At 45.7% G+C, this 21,557-nt stretch overlaps 1 protein-coding gene across 1 annotated transcript in view; it reads left to right on the top strand.

Annotated features, from left to right (window-relative positions):
- LOC115479719 (acyl-CoA dehydrogenase family member 11-like) overlaps positions 1-20,280 on the top strand; it is an 82,988-nt gene extending 62,708 nt beyond the window's left edge. The window contains exons 13-15 of the mRNA XM_030217860.1: positions 6,548-6,719; positions 15,310-15,376; positions 20,080-20,280. Coding sequence (XP_030073720.1) covers positions 6,548-6,719; positions 15,310-15,376; positions 20,080-20,206 — 366 coding nt within the window. The 3' untranslated portion in view covers positions 20,207-20,280. The remainder of the gene's footprint in view (positions 1-6,547; positions 6,720-15,309; positions 15,377-20,079) is intronic.
- Positions 20,281-21,557: the final 1,277 nt, after the last annotated feature.

Here is a 21,557-nt window from a genome sequence, read left to right as displayed (position 1 = left end):
GAAAGTGACCTAGAAGGCAGATGAGTGAACAGCAAAGGTTAACAAGAAAAAGATCACTGAAGACTGCCTGCCCCAAAACAAAATCCTGTGAAAATGACTGGTCCAGCAAGTAATGCTTAGTGAAAATGTGGACTCATTTTCCCTATCTCATATAGCTTTCTGTAGTGTTGTTTATCTGTGGGAACAGTTAAAATGAATAGAGGAGTCCCTGGCTTCAGGAGACTGTGAAAGCATCATGGACAAGTCTGTGAGAGCCTGGAGATAGAGAGCAGAAGTTGGGACATTTGGCATTTGTTCACAGGTTGAGATTGGATTGCCCACAGATTTTGAAGAGTGCCACAACTACTGACCACATATAGAGATCCTGCAAGGAAGACATCTTTAACCTTACTGGAGAATACTGGAGTGGAGGAGGCGACCCTAGTCTTGAGTGAGAATCAAGGAATTGGTACCCCTAGGTCTGAATACCTGTGGGGCATAGAAGATCACCCTGAGCGCAGTTGTTTGATGTGGAGAACCTGCCCTTGAGAAGACCACATGCCTTGTACCTGAAATCACGAGAGCGACACCCCACCCAAGCAGAGAGAGTGAGCTGGGGTTGTGGAGCCTGGAATGGACAACCTTTGGTGAGATTGTGTAGGTGACATTCCCAGTGCAGGGAGCATTTGAAAGCCATGGTAAATGGGACTCTCTTGGATTCCATTGGAGTTTGGGATGCCACTGTAGTGGGCATGTGTGGAGCCTGGCAAGAAGAACATGCACTGTGGTGGCCATGTGCACCAAAAGATGCAGAATATGTCCGCTGTTGTGTGATGTGCGCTACACAGAAGGCTGCATAGCATTGGGATGGCTCAAAGTCTTCAAGGCAGACACACCACATTCATTGCCCCAACTTCTGTGTCCACCTTGAAGATTTAAAAGTGGTGGCGCTAGCCTGTAAGCCGGCAGCTCCTGAAGAAGAATCTTGAGTGAAATTGAAGGGCTCCGTAGAGCTTGTGTCATGCCGATTAGGATTACAAATGTTATTGCCAAAGCTTCAGAGTTGGATTAGAATTGGAGTTTTAAATTAACATAAAAATTTAAAGAATAAATTAGATAAAAATAATAAAAAATAAAAATAGGAAGGGGAAGGTTTTCTGACTGATGATATGGTATGCAGCAGCTATGTCATAAAATTAGCTCTGCTTTCCTCCACTTGAAAGAATTTCTGATTGTGCAATTTGACAGCAGACTTTGTTGTACCTGAATATTTGAATGCATGTATTAGTCTGCAAGCCGGTAGTTTTTTTTTTTAGTATTAACCAAATGAGCTAACATCTTTCCACTTTTATTACCATGTAGGAACAATTGATGCTTATAGTAGATTTGGGATTTGACCATTCTCTGTGAATTTGTTCATTTAATGCCATCTGTGAAGCCAATAAAGTAGCCTTTGGGGATTCCTTTGGGTGTGCCCCATATAATAATCTGTCTATCCTCAGCTGTTGTTCTAATTGGAGGATTTCCCTGTCTCTTGTTTTCCTTGAAAGTACAGCTTTTGCCATATCCCAATATGAAATTGGTTGAGGGGTATGTTCTCTATTATGATTCTTAAATTACCCCCATTTTGCAAAGATAAATTCCTGGAATTTCTGCTCCCAATAAAGTTCCAGAGGGAATCACCAAGGATATTTTCCCAATCTCACTTTTCCTAAATACCCCCCATTTTGCTAAGATAAATTCCTGGAATTTCTGATTTCAATAAAGTTCCAGAGGGAATTACCAAGGATATTTTCCCAGTCTCACTTTTCCTAAATACATCTGTAATCAAATCAAGGCATGGACAGAGATCCCAAACAAACCTATCTCTGCTGATGATACTATTCTAGAGAATAGTGCTCTAGTCACAAATAATCTATTCTAGATTGTGTCGCATGAGCACAGGGCCGTGCCGATGCGGTAAGAGAGGTAAGCGCCGCAGGGGGGCGCCCACCTCTGGAGGGCGCCACCGCGGTGCTTACCCTCGTCCCGCGCCCCCAAGGACTTTAAATTACCTCGGTCGCAGCCGCTGCAGCAGCGTCGGTGAAAGCGCTGCCGACGTCTCCCTTCCCTTGCACTCATTGGTTCCCTCAGTGTCCCGCCTTCTTCTGACGTCAGAAGAAGGCGGACACTGAGGGAACCAAGAGCGCGGTGGGGCGATGCGCCCCGGGTGTCAGCGGGTGGGGGGTGCGCCGCTCCCGCTGCTCCCACCCTACCTTCTTTTAAAAAAGAAATCAGTAAAGCGGCGTGGCAGGCAGCGCAGCTTCGCGTCTGCCCTGCTTGTAAAACAAGTAGATCTCCTTGTCGGGCCTTCGCTCACTGGGTCCCGCCCTCCTCTGAGGTAACTTCCTATTTCCTCGAGGGCGGGACCCAGTGAGCGAAGGCCCGACAAGGAGATCTACTTGTTTTACAAGCAGGGCAGACGCGAAGCTGCGCTGCCTGCCACGCCGCTTTACTGATTTCTTTTTTAAAAGAAGGTAGGGTGGGAGCAGTGGGAGCGGAGCACCCCCCCCCCCCCATCTCGACGGAGCTGGTAGTCGGGTCGGATCAGGGGTGCCCAGATGACAGAAGGGAATGGGGTGGGGAGCCCAGATGGGAGAAGGGGATGGGGTGGGGAGCCCAGATGGGAGAAGGGGATGGGGTGCCCAGATGACAGAAGGGGATGGGATGGGGTGCCCAGATGGGGAGGGGAGCCCAGATGGCAGAAGGGGATGGGGTGGGGAGCCCAGATGGGAGAAGGGGATGGGGTGCCCAGATGACAGAAGGGGATGGGGAGGGGAGCCCAGATGACAGAAGAGGATTGGGTGGGGTGCCCAGATGACAGAAGGGGAGGGGAGCCCAGATGGCAGAAGGGGATGGGGTGGGGAGCCCAGATGACAGAGGGGGATTGGGTGGGGTGCCCAGATGACAGAAGGGGAGGGGAGCCCAGATGGCAGAAGGGGATGGGGTGGGGAGCCCAGATGACAGAAGGGGATTGGGTGGGGTGCCCAGATGACAGAAGGGGAGGGGAGCCCAGATGGCAGAAGGGGATGGGGTGGGGAGCCCAGATGGCAGAAGGGGATGGGGTGGGGAGCCCAGATGGCAGAAGGGGATGGGGTGGCCAGATGGGAGAAGGGGTTGGGGTGCCCAGATGACAGAAGGGGAGGGGAGCCCAGATGACAGAAGGGGATTGGGTGGGGTGCCCAGATGACAGAAGGGGAGGGGAGCCCAGATGACAGAAGGGGATTGGGTGGGGTGCCCAGATGACAGAAGGGGAGGGGAGCCCAGATGGCAGAAGGGGATGGGGTGGGGTGCCCAGATGACAGAAGGGGATGGGGTGGGGAGCCCAGATGGCAGAAGGGGATGGGGTGGCCAGATGGGAGAAGGGGTTGGGGTGCCCAGATGGGAGAAGGGGATGGGGTGCCCAGATGGGAGAAGGGGATGGGGAGGGGAGCCCAGATGGGGTCTGGGGCTGAAAGGGGAGGCCCTAATGCAAGGCATGTGGATGAAGGGAGCTGGAGCTGGAACTGGGGGCTGAAAAGGAGGGTAGGTGGGATAAGGGGGCTAGTACTGGGACTGGGGGCTGAAAAGGGACAAGAGCTGAAACTGTGGGGACTGGGGGCTGAAAAGAAGACAGGGAGAAGTGGCTGGGGCTGAAGCTTGGGACTAGTGAGAGAAAAGGGCTGGGTTTGAAACTGGGGGCTGAAAAGGGGACAGGGAGAAGTGGCTGGGGGCCGAAGCTCAAGACTGGTGGGAGAAAAGGGCTAGGGCTGAAACTGGGGACTGGTGGGATAGTGGGGCTGGAACTGGGGGCTGAAAAAAAGGGGCAGAGAGAGGGGACAGATCCTAGATGGAAGGGGGAGTCAGAGGGAGGGCAGACCTTAGATGGATGGGAGAGGGAGGGCAAATGGTGGATTGAGCGGACAGAGAGAAAGGGCAGACAGTGGATGGAAGCGATAGAAAGGGCAGACAGTGAATGGAAGGGGGAGAGAGAGGGCAGACAGGGGCAGATGGTGGATGGAAGGTGCTGAGATAGAGGGCAGATGTAGATGGAAGGGGCAGGGAGAGAGGGCAGACATTGGATGAAGGGGACAGCAGAGAGGGCAGACACTGGATGGCAGAGAGAGAACAAAGACAGATGCTGGATGGAAGGAAGGAAGACAGTGAAAAGAAGATGAGGACAGCAGAAACCAGAGACAACAAACTGTAAATAAAATATTTACTTTTATTTTTTTGCTTTAGGATATAGTAGTATTGTAGCTGTGTTAATAAATGTTTATAATAGGTAATCTTTTTATTGGACTAATTTTAATACATTTTGACTAACTTTCGGAGAACAAAACCCCCTTCCTCAGGTCAGGATAGGATACTGTAACAGCACTATACTGTATTGACCTGAGGAAGGATGTTTTGGCCTCTGAAAGCTAAATGTATTAGTCCAATAAAATGGTGGTATTTTATTTTCTATATTTGTTTTATTTCTATTTGTTAATTTGTAAAGTGGTGATTGGTATTTGTTAGTTTTTTTCAAATTTACATCTGCAGTCTTTATATTTTGCACAGTACTAGGGGACATTTTCTGTTTCTGTGGTGTTGCATTGTATGCAGAGTCTGGCATCTTGGGGGTTCAGTTTAATTTTTGTCTAGCGTTTGGAATATGTCCACTTTGAGAATTTACATCTGCTATCTTATTTTGCAATGTATAGCAATTTGTTTCTAAGAATATTGCTGACAATTCCTGTCAGTGTGGCAAGTGGTGAGCGATCATTTTCACCGGGGGGGGGGGGGGGGGGGGGGGGGGGGGCGTGATCATTTTCACGGGGGGTAGGGGCGCCAACTGATAGTCTGCAGGGGGGCGCCAGAGACCCTAGGCACGGCCCTGCATGAGCATGTAATAAATGCATATAATCACGATCGCTAGGGTATAGAACCCGCCACACCTCAGTTAGGTCAAGGGTATTCCATAATAGTGGTAACCTTTTGAGTAATGAGTTTTGTCTTGGGAAGTGGTTTATGGAGGTACCTGGAGTGGGACTTAACTGCTTATATTTCTCTTTGATTTTCTTATGCTCCTTATACCACTGCTTTATGGTCTACCTGATCTTGGGTGGCCTTAAGGAGGTGCGCTGAGGTGTTTCTCTGAGTGCTGATGGTCCCTTGGGGGAGGGTCGAAAATGAAAGCATATCTCCCCTCAACTTGAAAACAAGAGACAGCTGAGGGGAGATATGATTGAGGTCTACAAAATCCTGAGTGGTGTAGAACAAGTAGAAGTGAATCGATTTTTTACTCTTTCAAAAAGTGCATAGACTAGGGTACTCTCAATGAAGTTGCATGGGAACAGTTTTAAAACAAATAGGAGGCAATATATTTTCACTCAACGAATAGTTAAGTTTTGTAACTCTTTGCCAGAAAATGTAGTAACAGCAGTTAGCATATCTACATATCTGGGCTTAAAAAAGGTTTGGACAAGTTCCTGGAGGAAAAGTCCATAGTCTGCTATTGAGACAGACATGGGGAAGCAACTGCTTGCCCTGAGATTGGTAGCATGGAATCTTGCTACTATTTGGGTTTCTCCAGGTACTTGATGATCTGGATTAGCCATTAGCCACTGTTGGAAACAGGATACTGGCTAGATGGATCATTGGTCTAACCCAGTATGGCTATTCTTATGTACAAAAAGCAGTTGAGTGAATATTGGTACAATGAGAAGTGACTCAACACTGATCTGCTGTATATGTGTATAATTTATTTGTTGAGAATAAAGATTTGTACAGACTGTTTTGCCATTTTGATGATTCCCTTGGGGAAGGGGCCATTCATCACTGCACGAATGTGCTTCCTTTCCTAACGAGGAAGTGGGTCCAGAAATGTGCTAAGACAGCAGTGGGAGGCAGGAGCCTGCTGGCATTGCTTCTCTTGGTATGTAATCTGCATCTGGCATGGTGGAAAAGCTCTTTGAAATGCTGCACCCCTTTGGTAACTCATCTGACAAATGCTGGGCTTAATGGGGAGGGAGCTGTAGTCTTGTGTGGAGGAACGAATTGCCAACTTTCTCTGAAGAACATTTGTTGATGTTTCTTTTTCCACTAGTGGGAAGTTCTCTTAGGGGTCTTTTACTAAAGCTTAGCTTGAGTTATCTGCAGCAGGGCCTATTTTATTCCTATGGACCCTGCTGCAAATAACTCAAGCTAAGCTTTAGTAAAAGATCCCCTTAGTTTTTCTGACTTTTTTTTGTTTTGTGTAGAGAAACAAGTTGCTGGAGAGAAGTTTTTCACAGAGAGAGAGAGAGATGCAATCATTTTGAAGCACAGAAAACTAGACTAAAAGGGGGATGGGTCTTTAGCCTATGCATGCTCAGGAAAAGCCAGTAAGAACTTTTCTTGAATTTAGAAAAGAGCTTTGGGAAAGTGGATCTGTCAGGTGATGTCACTGTCAAGTGTGCCTGCACTTTACCTGCTTGTCTGTGAAGAATGTCTCCTTTTTCACATCCATCCTACTTCGCAGCTGTATGATGTATTCTGTAAATAAACTCTCTCTTTTATCTTTTAGAGTAACCTGGATTCATCTGTGAATATTCCTGAACTAGCATCCTCGGTAACATTAGTACATGCTGCTCTGAACAAACTGAGAGAGTTCACACAGAGAGCAGGCCTAAAAGGTGCAGGCTTCTTGGAGCTGGCAGCTAGAGACTTTGCCTACAGCCTGGCAAGAATCTATATAGGTAATGGGGGAAGGGGTAACCAAACAGGCACTTTGGGCGACAGCTGCAGGTGTGATTTCTGATTGTGATCCAAGCCTGTACTTAATTTACCTCACCTTAAGCCAAATGGGTGAGCTTTCTGTAAAGATTTAAAATGACTTCTCCATCCTAACTCCAGTAAAGCCCAGGATACTCCGCATATATTTTAAAAAGATCGCTGGAGGAGAGAGCATTCTTCCTATTTTATACCTTGGTTGTACATAGCTGGAGAAACAAGCCTTCCCTACAGCTATGTGGGCAGTAAAGGTTAGAGTCTTTGCTTTCATTACAGCTATGGTTATGCTTAGTAATACTGCCCTACTATGGCAAAAGGAAGCAAGTGCTTCAGTAAAAATAGGCACGATTTTTGGACTTTCCAGTTTCTTAGGCAGTACTTGTTACCCAGCAGCCAGCCACCAAGGCCCCCTCCCCATGGCTGCACCCTCCTTCCTTCCCACACAGTGTGGAGTCTTTCCCCACCCTCCTGGCCCTACCTGCTTGCTTTCTGTTTGTTACAGGTATCTTTCCTGAAGTCTTTTGTGCTGCAGCACTGGCATCAGCCTGACTCGCTGACTGTCTCCGGCATGCATCGGGCTTTTCTTTATCCTCTGCAGCAGATGAATCCAGCAACTGGTGGGTTGTGTCCATCTACCAGCAGGTGGAGATAGAGATAATGAATTGAAGGCAATGATACCAGACATCCAGCTCCTCCTTCATTGAGTATAGCTCTACCTCCAGCAGGTGGTAGATGGCTTCTCAGCAGCTCTTCTGGGGCAACTCCTGGACCTTTTTGGCCAATTGAGATTTGGGGGAATTCGGCCGGTGGAGCCGACTTTGGGGGGCATACCTGGTGATCTGGGTCCCTGCCTCTCTCCCATGTGATGTGAGCTGAACTGGGCTGTAGCCTTCCTCACTACTTTAAAAAAAAAAAAAAAAGACCAGTATTAGGGAGGTTCCTCTTTGTCAGGTGTTCTCCTGCTCTGAGCCTGAGGTGCTGGCTAGGCATTGGGCTCATTCCTGGGAGGTCCCTGCTTCTTCAGGTGAGTGCTTTGCCTTTGTTTTGCTGCTGAGGGCAACACGGGGTACGATGTAGGCCGAACCTGCCAAAAGATTCTCCCATTGCAGTATCCAGCTGTTCAAAGGCTTTGAGTGTCTGAAGTAGGCTATCTTAACAAAAAGAAAAAAAAAAACACGACTCAACTGATTCCTTTCTCTTGCCGGGATTTACTACTACTACTTAACATTTCTAGAGCGCTACTAGGGTTACGCAGCGCTGTACAAAATTAACAATTAAGGACGGTCCCTGCTCAGAAGAGCTTACAATCTAAAGGACGAAATGTCAAGTTGGGGTAGTTAAGATTTCTTGAGAAGATGTGTAGTGATTAGGTGCCGAAGGCGACATTGAAGAGGTGGGCTTTGAGCATTGATTTGAAGATGGGTAGGGAGGGGGCCCGGCGTATGGTCTCAGGGAGTTTGTTCCAGGCATGGGGTGAGGCGAGACAGAAAGGGCGGAGCCTGGAGTTGGAGTTGGTGGAGAAGGGTACTGACAGGAGGGATTTGTCTTGAGAGCGGAGGTTACGGGTAGGGACATAAGGGGAGATGAGGGTAGAGAGGTAAGGATTTCTATTTTTCCTTTGACAGGTTTTTTTGGCACATCAGTTGCAGGCCTGCTTCTGGTTCTGGAATGGCTTCTTCATTCTGCAGGGCATTTTCTTTTTCTTCCCCAACCTTCAGCGCATTCTCTTTTCAACTGTACTGGCAGTTGCTGGCTGGACTGGAGGTGATCACGGCTGTTTTGTGGCAGGATTTCTTTTGCCTCCGTTGGGGGTTTTGGGGCCCTCTACTCCATCTTTGGTCTCTGGGGGGCTTTTTTCCGTGTTCCATCCCGGCAAGAATTTTTGTGTGCCAGCTGCATAGTACTTCCCGCCTTCTGGGATCTTCTCTGCTGTTCTGTCCTGTGAGGGGTTGGGAATGGCTTTGCCTTCCAGTTGGTTTCCCGCCTTGTGGGGGATTCAGTAGTTGTGGCCTCTCTTAGCGCTGCTGGTCCTGTAGGTGGGATCTCCAACATTTCTCCTTCACTGGGATGTCCCTGTCTTTACCTTTTTTTACATTTCTGCTGGGTTTCTGCCCTGTTTTCTTCTTTGGTGTGGGCCATGGGGTTTCCCCTTCACCTCTTTGGTGTGATGTGTCTGCCTGGGGGCTGCGGAGTGGTCTTGCTAGCTGCCGGAGGCCATTTCTTCTTCTTGGCAGACTCTCAGGGATATTTCTTCTCTAGCACCTTGATTTTTCCTTTGGACTGCTGGCTGTGCTTTATTGCCTTCTGGTTGGGTTGCCCCTAACCCTCTTGACTCTGACAGGTGCAGCTTGGTGTCCTGGGACTATCCTGGGCTACGCGTTTTGTTCTTGGCTTGTTTGGGACTGGTGCCGCTCCTCCTTTCTCGTGGAGGTGGTTGGCAGTGGCATCTTCTCAGTCTCAGCAGTGCAGCTCATCCGTTGCTGTTTTCTTGCCATTCCCTCCTTGGGTTCTTGTCACCTTTTGCCTTTTAGGGAAGTATGTTTTTTCTTCCTTCCTTCCTTGTTGGAAACTGTCTAGGCAGGCGTCAACTTCTCGACATCACCATCGAGGACATCGTTCCTTGGCGGCGAGGCAGGCTCAGTCTCGGAGTGCCCTGATGGAGGCCACTGTGACTCCCCAGCAAAAGCAAGTGATGGGCTTTTGACTGGCTCCAGTTCAGCATAGCCTCAGTAAACGTGTCCATACCGGACGACTTGCCGGTTGGGGGGAAGTTAATGTTTTTTCACCAAAGGTGGCCTCTTATAACCTCCGACCGGTGGGTTCTTCAAATAGTCCAGTTAGGATACACCCTCAATCTGGAATCCAAGCCTCCAAATTGCCCACCAGGAGCTCAGTCCTACAGCTCCTAGCACAAGCAGGTACTTGCAGAGGAACTCTCCGCCCTTCTACAGGCCCAAGCGGTCGAACCCGTTTCACCAGGGGAAGAAGGGCTGGGATTCTATTCCAGATACTTCCTTGTGCAAAAGAAAACGAGGGGATGCGTCCCATCCTAGACCTAAGGGCCCTGAACAAATTTCTTATCCGAGAAAAGTTCAGGATGGTTACCCTAGGCATCCTTCTTCCCATGATTCAGGAAATCGATTGGCTATGCTCTCTGGACTTAAAGGATGCTTAGACACACATCTCGATACTTCTAGCTCACAGGAAGTATCTTCGATTCGACTGGGAACACAGCACTTTCAGTACCGTGTACTGCCTTTTGGCCTGGCGTCTGCACCCAGAATGTTTACAAATGCGTCGCTACGCAGACTGGGAGTGCATGTGTTTCCTTATCTCGACGATTGGCTGGTGGAGAGCACCTCGAAGGAAGGTGCTCTGGAGTCCGTGCGAATGACTATTCAGATGCTAGAGCTACTGGGGTTCGTCATAAATTATCCCAAGGCCCATCTCACCCCAGTCCAAAAATTGGAATTCATTGGAGCTCTGCTGAACACTCAGACAACTCGAGCTTATCTTCCCGAGACAAGGGCGGACAACCTTCTGTCCCTGGTGTCCATGGTTTCGGCGTCTCAGCAGGTCACGGCTCGGCAGATGTTGAGACGTCTGGGGCACATGGCCTCCACAGGTCATGTAACGCCCATGGCACGTCTACATATGAGATCAGCTCAATGAACCCTAGTTTCCCAGTGGTTTCAAGCTGTGGGGGATCTAGAGGATGTAATCCAACTGTGCACTGACTTTCAGAATTCTCTTCAGTGGTGGACGATTCGATCCAATTTGACCATGGGGCGACCATTCCAAGTTCCTCAGCCACGAAAAGTGCTGATGACGGATGCATCTCTCCTGGGGTGGGGAGCTCATGTAGATGGGCTCCACACTCAGGGAGCCTGGTCCTTTCAGGAAAAAGGTCTGTAGATTAACCTCCTGGAATTAAGAGCGATCTTTAACGCTCTAAAGGCTTTCAGAGATCAGCTGTCCAACCGAGTAATCTTAATTCAGACAGACAATCAGGTTGCCATGTATTACACCAACAAGCAGGGGGGCACCAGATCTTGCCCTCTGTGTCAGGAAGCCATCCAGATTTGGCTTTGGGCTCACCGTCACGGCATGTTTCTCCAAGCCACTTATCTGGCAGGCATAAACAACAGTCTGGCCGACAGGTTGCAACCTCACGAGTGGTCACTGAACATGGGCGTAGTCCACAAGTTCTTCCGAGCGTGTGGCAGCCCCTCAGTGAATCTTTTTGCCACTCAGATCAATCACAGTCCCTCAGTTCTTTTCCAAGCTTCAGGCCCACGACAGACTAGCGTCAGATGCCTTTCTCCTATATTGGGGGACAGGCCTTCTGTATGCGTATCCTCCCTTAACTCTAGTAGGGAGACTTTGCTGAAACTCAAGCAAGACTGCGGAGCTATGATCCTGATTGCACCCTTCTGGCCACGTCAGGTTTGGTTCCCTTTCACTTAAGTCCATGTTGGTTTTGCCTCATTAATCCATGCCTAGGTCTGTATTCAGTAATTTTGTTCTTTATAATAGTCTCTACCATTTTGCCTGGCATCACGGTCAGGTTTACTGGTCAATAATTTTCCTAGGTCACCTTTGGAACCCTTTTTAAAAATTGATGTTACATTTGCCACCATCCAATCTTCTGGTAGTATGTTTGATTTTAAAAAGTGAATATCAGCTTACATAACTTTTGTTAATGATGAAGTCAGAGCCTCTGCACAAGGTACAATCAGAGCACCAACTTACGTGACGTCAGCTTCAGTCGGTAATTATGCTCAACCTCTATTGTGGATGTCTTCAGTGGTTTGCACCACAATGCTCTGCTTATCATACAACATACAATGGGAGACAATACCTTGTTGAAGATGGAAGGTTTGCCTTGCGCACTTCTTTTTCCACATTGATGACATTACTACACCTCCGATGCCGGCAATCACCGAAATGTCAAGTTTATGGTTTTGTATTAGTTGAATAAAACCTTTATTTTATGCTATACTGATGGTTTATCTTTCATTCAGCATGGCCTGGTTTATCCTGACCCGGTCTAATCTTATTACCACCAGTGGTGATTTCTGGCCTCTATCTACACATGGTCTTCAGTCCATACTTACTACCTCAACCAGTTTTCCGGGTTGGACTGTGCCCACTATGCTACAAAACTTGCTTACCTTCAACTCCATTCAGAAGTGGCATCGTTCAGTTTGGAAGTTACTGTCTGTGCAACTGCATGTATTTTGTTGAGCAGAGAAAGTGGAGTTGCTTACCTGTAATGGAAGTTCTCTGTAAACAGTAGGATCATGCAGCTACACATTTTCTCTAATCTTCCCTTCTGAGCTGAATCATAAAAGCTTGGAGATGAACTTGGGTATCAGACACCACCTGCCAGTTTAGGAAGCTTCCACTTTTTCTAGGTCTCGGAGTGAGTCTTGTCAGTTTTCTGTCAGAGTGAATTCACCATATGTGGGGCAGCATGATACTGCTGTCTGCTGAACTCCTGTAACAGGTGAGCGCTTCCACACTGCACCATGTTCATTCTTGACTGAATTCCTTCCAACGTTTCATTATGGGTGGGAATAATGTGGGATATAAATGCCATAAATAAATAAATAAATAAATAAGTGACCCACTAGAGGGCACGCTATCTGAAAGATTTTATTTGAGCCTGAGATAAGAAAAAAAATAGTTATTGAATCTCTTTGTGTTGGACGTATCCTTTACCTGGGATCAATAGGGAGCTTCTCTGAGCTGTGCACCCTGGAGCTTTGTCTGGCCTGAGGCCTGCACCATAAGACTTCACTTGCACTGTAGGCAGCTTTGGTTCTACAAAACCTAGGCCATTTTTCTGTGCCATGAATACTTTCAAAATGTGGACTGCATGGATTTTCCTTGAGGCATCAATTATAGGGACTAGACTTAGCTTGACTTGCTTTGCCTTCTAAGGGAGGAGAGAGGATCTCTCTGTGAGTGTATTTCTTTTGGACCTGCTTCATGTCTGAGATCTTGTGGAGTGTAAGTAATCTCAAAGTATTTGTAATCTTGATGCTCTGGAGTATGGAAATATTCAGGCATATTTCTGGCAAGAAGTCACGTCATTACTGTCACCTTGACACAAAGGTCAGAGGTACAGGCCCTTGCCATTTTTCTTCATATAGAGTAGTGCTTGAAACCTGGTTGCCAGCCATTTTAAATAGAGTCCTTGTGTTAATGTATAGATATGTGATGAGAACGAAAAATGAGTTTTAAAAAAATAGGCAAAAACACAGTAAAATTTATCCAGAAGGAAAGAGTGCCAATTTGTCTAAACAGTTCTGCAGACAAAGTGACCAAGATACGTCAAGGCAGAGGGGTAGCATGGGAATGCATTCACATCATTCTCCAAAATGCCTTGATTCTTAAGTACATAAGTAATTCCACACTGGGAAAAGACCAAGGGTCCATCGAGCCCAGCATCCTATCCACGACAGCGGCCAATCTAGGCCAAGGGCACCTGGCAAGCTTCCCAAACATACAAACATTCTATACATGTTATTCCTGGAATTGTGGATTTTTCCCAAGTCCATTTAGTAGCGGTTTATGTCGGATAAGCAGGCCGATACCTTGGCCTGGGTTTCCGCAGTGATGTCTGGTGTGGAGAGATAAAGCTGGGTGTCGTCGGCATAAAGATATTGGAAACCGTGAGATGAGATCAGGGAGCCCAGGGAAGAGGTGTAGATTGAAAAAAGAAGGGGACCAAGGACAGATCCCTGAGGAACTCCAACAGAGAGCGGGATGGGGGTGGAGGAAGAACCATGAGAACGTACTCTGAAGGTACGGTGGGAGAGATAAGAGGAGAACCAGGAGAGGACAGAGCCCTGGAATCCAAATGAGGACAGTGTGGCAAGAAGTAAGTTGTGATTGACAGTGTCAAAAGCGAGGATAGGTCGAGGAGGATGAGGATGGAGTAGTGGCCTTTGGATTTTGCAAGGAACAGGTCATTGCAGACTTTAGATAGTGCCGTTTCTGTTGAGTGTAGGGGGCGAAAGCCTGATTGAAGCGGATTGAGGATGGCATGAGAGGAGAGAAAATCAAGGCAACGGCTGTGAACGGCGCGTTCAGTATCTTGGAGAGGAAGGGCAGGAGGGAAATGGGGCAGTAGTTAGAGGGACAGGTAGGGTCTAGTGAAGGTTTTTTGAGGAGTGGTGTGACTACAGCATGCTTGAAGGTGTCAGGGACAGTTGCAGTGGAGAGAGGGAGAGAGAGAGGTTGAGGATATGACAGATGGGGGGGGGGGGGGTGACAGTAGCAGAGATGGTGTTAAGTAAGTTGGTGGGGATGGGATCAGAAGAACAGGTGGTGCATTTCGAGGAGGAAAGAAGGTGGGCGGTTTCCTCCTCGGTGATATCAGGAAAAGAGGAGAAGGAGGCCTGGGTTGGTTGGTTGAGGGAGAGGGTTGAAGAGAGAAGAGGAGGAGGTGGCTTGGTAGTGAATTCAAGGTTGATCTTTGCACCTTGTCGCGGAAGTAGTCAGCCAGTGATTGAGGAGTGAGGGGGGTGGGGTGGGAGCGGAGGGTACTTTGAGGGAGTTAAGGGTTGTGAAGAGACGACGAGGGTTGGAGCTGAGAGAATTGGTCAATTGGGTGTAGTAGTCCTGTTTGGCAAGGAATAGGGAGGACTGGAAGGAGGATAGCATGAATTTATACTGAAGGAAATCTGAATAGGTGTGAGATTTCCTCCAGAGGCGTTCAGCCGATTGGGCGCAGGAGCGAAGGTAACGGAGTTTCTCTGCCATCATGCTGTTCTCCAAAGCGCTGGAGCAGCTTCATTTTTTTTTCTTAAAGTGGGAATCTGCTGCCATGGCCCAGAGCTACAAAAAAAGATCAATACCGCTGCAAACACAGGTGGAAACAGAGCTGCCTTGCTCATTTGCACCCGATTCCGGGGGGTTTCTTTTATTAATGCGGCTGTCTCTCCCAGGCCTCAAAACACTTTTCCCTCAAAGAGGTTGAGGCAAGCTTCCAACCCACAGCCAAGCAGAGCCCTGGAGGGAAGTAACGGCAGGACAGTGGGGAGGGACCTGGCCACCTGAGTTTGATACCCCCGAGGCTTAGAGTTAGATACCCCCTATGGACTTCAGCCTCCAGATACAGCAAGAGACACCGGTGCACAGAAATAATAAACCCTAAAAAAAACAAACTCTTGGTCTGCAATAAAAATACTCTCCACCCTAAGTAACCTCTCTTTTTTTTATTTAACCAGAAAGAAAGAAAGAGAGCAGAGAGAAAAAGAGACTAAAGGGCTCACCACCTTCGATCTGCTGGAGACTGAGAATACTGAATCTAGTCAAGGCAGAGGGGTAGCATGGGAATGCATTCACATCATTCTCCAAAATGCCTTGATTCTTCAATGCTGAGAGATCTGATTAATGACAGTACTAGATGGTATAACCCAACTTGAGGGATGATTATATGCTGCTGACCAGCAAACAACAAATTAATCTATAGGGGTGGTTTTACTTGCTGAAATAAATACATTTCTTGCTGTATTTCATTTACTTTTGCTTTGCAAATTATAGGTGGTCTTCTATTGAAACATGCAACATGGACTAAGGCTTCACCAGCAGACATTTACAGTGCTCAGAGGTAAGAGAACTCTGACCGACTGTTGCAGGTTTATGAAGTAAATGTGGCCTGTTCAACACAGGGGGCAGTGTGGAGAGATAATGGAACCATCATTGTTAAATCTGACAGCATAGCATAAAGCAGAAAGTATAAAACTAAAGATGTGCCTTCCCGAGAGATTTCTTTTAGATGTACTTTATTTAGGACAATTAGAAAAGGCTGCTATTGTTGGACATAATACCATGACATAATACCATAATACATCTGTTTAATGACCATTCAGATGGTGTTATCTTGAGGTATTCAACGGTTAAAAAGGTACAGCATTGTTACAACAATCTAATTTTTGCTGTGACACTCTGAAATACCATATTTTCATGCAAATAACACGCCTATGTAAATAAAGCGCACACACATAACATGCAGAAAAGATGAAGTCATACAAAAATGTTATGTTATAGCACACCCATGCATATACCACACTATCAATTGAAAGAGTAAAAAAAGGCCAAACCTGTCTAGTTATCTCTCACTGTGTTTCGTTAAGGTCTTGTTTTTGGGGACTCTATTACTAGCCTATATAACACAGGCCTAGCCTTTCCATAAGCTCCCTACGTAAATTTAAACAGGCCTATAGGATCATACCAGAAGTGAAACACAAGTCCTACATCTGTGACTTCAAACTGAGTTGTTGCGAGAGGGAAGAAACCAGTAACAGAGCGGCAGCAAGAGAGTTCGAGGTTGGAGAGTCATCTGTTCGTGAATGGAGGAAAGGAGAAAAAGGAGCTAAAGAAAATGAACTCCTGAAAATGCGCACATCATAGGCTGAAAGCGAAATGGCCTCAACTGGAGAATGACTTGAAAGAGTGGGTTTTTTCTTGGATGGAACAACATCAAGCTTTCTACCTTTGCAAATCAGATCAAAGTGAAGCTTCTGGCAAATGAAAGAGGCATTTCAGATTTCAAAGCGGGTTTCACCTGGATTTCTAGATTTCATGAAAAGAAATGGACTTTCATTGAGAATGAGAACTACTGTAGGCCAGCAACTTCTGGACAATTGGATCAAAAGTTGATTGACTTCTGTGAATTTGTCTCCAAAGAAATTTCTGAACTCGGTATATCTGCAATGGATGTTATTAATATAGACGAGATTCCAATGTCTTTCGACATCCTGGCCACCAAGACTGTAGCTGCTTCAGGTATAAAAACTGTAGCCATTACAACCACTGGACTTGAGCGGGCTTGCTTCACTACAGTCCTTGAATGCACTGCAACTTGGGTAAAATTAAAGCTGATGGTAGTTTTCAAGAGTTACCATGCCCCATGAAAAAATGCCCACCAGTGGTTGTCCATTGCAATAAGAAGGGATGGATGGACTGTGACCTTATGAAAGTATGGGTAGATCAATGTTATAGGGCCAGGCATGGGGCATTCTTTTTGAAGAAGTCTTTACTAATTTTCAATGCCATGGCTGCCCACAAAGGAAAAAAAAAGCATTCAGAATTATATAAACTCAACTGGTGCTCATAGCTGTTATACCTGGTGGCTTACCTGCAAGCTACAACCTAGATATAATGGTTAACCATCTGTTCAAGACATGAGAAGAGAGTGGGACAAATAGAAATTTATTATTTCTAACCCACCCGTATCCAGGGCAGGGTACAAAAGAAACATACATATAAAATACAAAATAATTCTACACAGTTCCAACAAGGAATTCAGTACTTGTCCAGCATTTTACCCCTCTCAATGATAAGCCTGATATAACAAAAAAATAAATCCTTTCTTGAAGCTGGACAGGGAAGTTTCACTTTTAAGCCGAAAGGGCAGTTTGTTCCGTTCAATAGTGCCAGACCATGTAACTTCTAATTGGATATGTTGAAGTGCAGGAACAACCATTTCACGTTTGTGCTGAGATCTTAGAGATTGGGATGGTAAGTACCATTTTACAGCATAATGCAAGTAATATGTAGAATATTGATAAAGAGCCTGATAGAGCATTACTAGCAACTTATACAAAATCCTACTATGCATTGGTAACCATTTCGACCGTGAAAGGCCCAACACAACCTGTGCTGTAGAATTGCCACCTGGAGTGCCTGAAGACAAAAATTTGGGAGGCCAAGATAGATGATATTACAGTAATCTATAGTACTGAATATCATTACCTGTACTACTCTTAAAATCAACCCAAGACAAAAGAGGTTTCAATTTAGTCAGCAGTCTTAATTTGAAGTATTCAGTCCTAACCAATATTTGTACCTGGGACCGGAAAGTTACAGCAGAATCCAATAGATCTACATTTTTCACCTGTCTTGAAAGTTTAACAGGGGTTCCCATCAATAAACTTGTTTCAGACAATACCATCGTAACATCCGAAACCACATGCATTACCTCCATTCTGGCAGCATTTAACTGTAATTTATTCTGCTGCAACCAAGCTATTATAGCTTCAAAAATTGTCTGTAGCCAGGGTGCCACATTTATATGGGCAGGAGATAGGGGCAAAAAGAACTGTATATCATTTGCATAAATTCTGTATCACACCCCCAAAAGATTGCAAGAGTTGATACAGTGGGGACAGGTAGATAATGAATAAAACTGCAGATAATACAGATCCTTGTGGCACTTCTGTTACCAGTTGGTGAACATCCCTTCTGGACCATACCTTTTCTCTCTGCTAAAAAGGTTTGGAACCATTTCAGGACGCTTCCTTACCCCACAAGTACTTCCTGACGATAGCTGGAGATAGGATCTCTGCTGAGATGCGAGCATGCAGCCACTGAATCAAAATGGCATGATCTAAGGTGTCAAAGGCCGAGGATATGTCCAGAATGGATGCAGTCTTGGATTGAGAAATTCACACCGTCAGGATGCCTGAAGCAGGCAATGTTTTTGGAAGCCGCCTGGGGGGAAACATCACCAGAAACCATCCACAACAGCTTCAGAAAGGCTGGGATTATCTACGAGCAGCATGGCATACATTCAGATACCAAAAGTGAAGGTGAAGATGCCAATAGCAGTGACTATGACATAACTTCAGAAATTATAGAAGAGCGTCTACAGGTGGTTCTTAGATATTTCAACGACGACAGTGAGGAGGGAACAGACTTTGAAGGGTTTGAGTCGGAGGATGAAGATTGAACTGAAATAGGCATGCCTATATTCAATCAACCCTTGTCAAAATTCAATATTTAGTAAATAAAAAAACTACTACAGCTCGCTATTTCATTTGTTGGCAATGTGTACAAAAAAATTGGTATAGAATGCTCTTTTGAGATACCATGCAGTGGTAACGCAGGACGCTATCAAGAATATAATCTGCACTTTATTTGCGTGAAAGTACGGCATTCTTTGGTCAGATATTTCAGCAGCTGGGAGAGCATAAATATTCTCTTCTTGTTTCTCAAACAATGACTTGGCAGCTTTCTTAAATAGAAATTAGGATGCCTGGGGATGCACAGCATACTAATTATGGCATTTGTGGCTGTGCAATGATGAATGTTGATTTTCAGCTTTATCATATAAAGTTTTTCATGTGCTCATATCTGCCATATATAGTCTTCATCTTTTCCCATTACAACAAAATTACATTTATATTACACCACCATTGTATTAAATTATAAAAATGTGAATGTGCCCAGAAAACAATTGTGACCTTCACCAAACAAATGGTCACTTTTATTTATCATCACACAAGTCTCAAGTCCAAAAGTTCTTCAAAGTATTCCCTCTGTTCACTTTATCATATTAAACAAAAATGGCAAAATAAACTTTGGATCCCAAAAATTGTCCTTTCATTCTAGTGCAAGTAGTAACAGTGATTCAATTTCATCAGGGGACATCTAAATAAAAATCAAAATTTCAATAAACTAACACCAACCAGAAATATCTATTCAAATATTTCAACACACTGATGGGAGCAGAAATGTTGCAGGTTCTGCAAAATGGCTACCAGTGGCAAAAAACACTGCCGGACTTTATCCGTTGTTCGTGCTCACAGTCTTTCATCTCATCCACTAGGATTACTCAGCAAGGGTCACAGGCCCACATATGTCCAGTCTATTTCTTTATTTAAACCCCAAGGCTGCAAAGTTGCCCACTCAAAAATCATCCTCTTTTCTCGCAATATTAACACTATTTGAAGAACTTTTAGACACTTGTGTGATGATATATAAGTGACCATTTGTTTGGTGAAGGTCACAATTGTTTTCTGGGCACATTCACATTTTTATAATTTAATACAATGGTGGTGTAATATAAATGTAATTTTGTTGTAATGGGAAAAGATGAAGACTATATATGGCAGATATGAGCACATGAAAAACTTTATATGATAAAGCTGAAAATCAACATTCATCATTGCACAGCCACAAATGCCATAATTTGTATGCTGTGCATCCCCAGGCATCCTAATTTCTATTTAAGAAAGCTGAAAATCAACATTCATCATTGCACAGCTACAAATATAAGTGTAATTTTCCTGTAATGAGAAAAGTTGAAGTTAGTGGATATGAATATTCAGACATACTAATTCAGCATTCTAATATTAGTTAATTTAATTTTTGGAATCCCAATTATTTTCAAGAAATATAAGGTGTTCACAACATACATTAAACATATTTACAGATTTTTTTTTTTCAGTTGGCTTGAAGCCTCCTGTGTTTAGCTTTCCTCCTGATGTTGCTGTCAATTAGGTTAGCATAACTGTCTTTTCGCCACAGATGGTGTGAGCAGGACCTGTGCCCTGTGGACACAGCTAACAGAGTGGGCGAATATAATGCAGAAGCAGTCTCCATGGACACAATCCTGGTTTATGAGGGGAGTCCCCTCTTGAAAGGGGAGCTATAACCAGTGCTTTTTTTGTAGGAAAAAAGGTGCCGGTACTCATTATGGGCAGGTCAGCACATATGGCTCCACCCCTATGATAGCCACACCCACATTAGCCACACCTCTTATACTACTACTATACTATATACCAGCCATGGTGCATATAAATAGACATCATTGAAAATATTATACTAGTATAGGAGAAAAAAATAATGTGATTTTTTTCATTATAAATAATTTCTGTAAGATGTTACAGCTCCAGTATACCCAGTGCAAAATAAGACAGCAGATGTAAATTCTCAAATTGGACAGTAAAATTAAAATAAAATGATTTTTTCTACCTTTGTTGTCTTGTGACTGTTTTTCTATCTATATTACTACTACTACTACTACTACTACTATTTAGCATTTGTATAGCGCTACAAGGCGTACGCAGCGCTTCACAAACATAGAAGAAAGACAGTCCCTGCTCAAAGAGCTTACAATCTAATAGACAAGAAATAAAGTAAGCAAATCAAATCAATTAATGTGTACAGGAAGGAGGGTAGGTGGAGGCAAGTGGTTACGAGTCAAAAGCAATGTTAAAGAGGTGGACTTTCAGTCTAGATTTAAAGGTGGCCAAGGATGGGGCAAGACGTAGGGGCTCAGGAAGTTTATTCCAGGCGTAGGGTGCAGCGAGACAGAAGGCGCGAAGTCTAGAGTTGGCAGTAGTGGAGAAGGGAACAGATAAGAAGGATTTATCCATGGAGCGGAGTGCACGGGAGGGGGTGTAGGGAAGGACGAGTGTGCAGAGATACTGGGGAGCAGCAGAGTGAGTACATTTATAGTACATTTATGGTCCCAGTCTCTGATTCTGCTGCTCTCTGTTCTCTTAACTCTGTTTCCAGGGCTTCCTTTCCATTTATTTCTTTACTTTCCTCCCTTTCTTCTTAATTTCTTGCCCTACATCCAGTGGTGTAGGGCGGGGGGGGGGGGGGGGGCGGTCCGCCCCGGGTGCACACCGCTGGGGGGGTGTCGGCTCCGCGCTGGTGCACTGCCCTTTCTGCCCCGGAACAGGTTACTTCCTGTTCCGGGAAAGAGAGAGCAGTGAACCAGCGCGGAGCCGACACACCTCAGCAACGTGCAGTAGTCGGGGCGGATCGGCCCTCCCGCCCATCCCTCGCCGCAGGTATGCGCTCCGGGGGGGGGGGGGTGCGCTCCAGCGGGAGGAGGGGCCGTGCTGCACCCAGGGGGGGGGGGTGCGCAGCGGCGACCCGCCCCGGGTGTCAGCTCCCCTCACTACGGCTCTGCCTACATCCATAAGTAAAAGCTGGGTCCTCCTCCGTGGAATTGACTGGAGGAGGTATAACGTGGATCCAGCTTTTACCTATTT

The sequence above is a fragment of the Microcaecilia unicolor genome, chromosome 11 (assembly GCF_901765095.1).
Source record: "Microcaecilia unicolor chromosome 11, aMicUni1.1, whole genome shotgun sequence".
Lineage (NCBI taxonomy): Eukaryota > Metazoa > Chordata > Amphibia > Gymnophiona > Siphonopidae > Microcaecilia > Microcaecilia unicolor.
The sequence above is the reverse complement of the archived record's forward strand: the minus strand, read 5'-3'. Positions and strand labels throughout refer to the sequence as shown.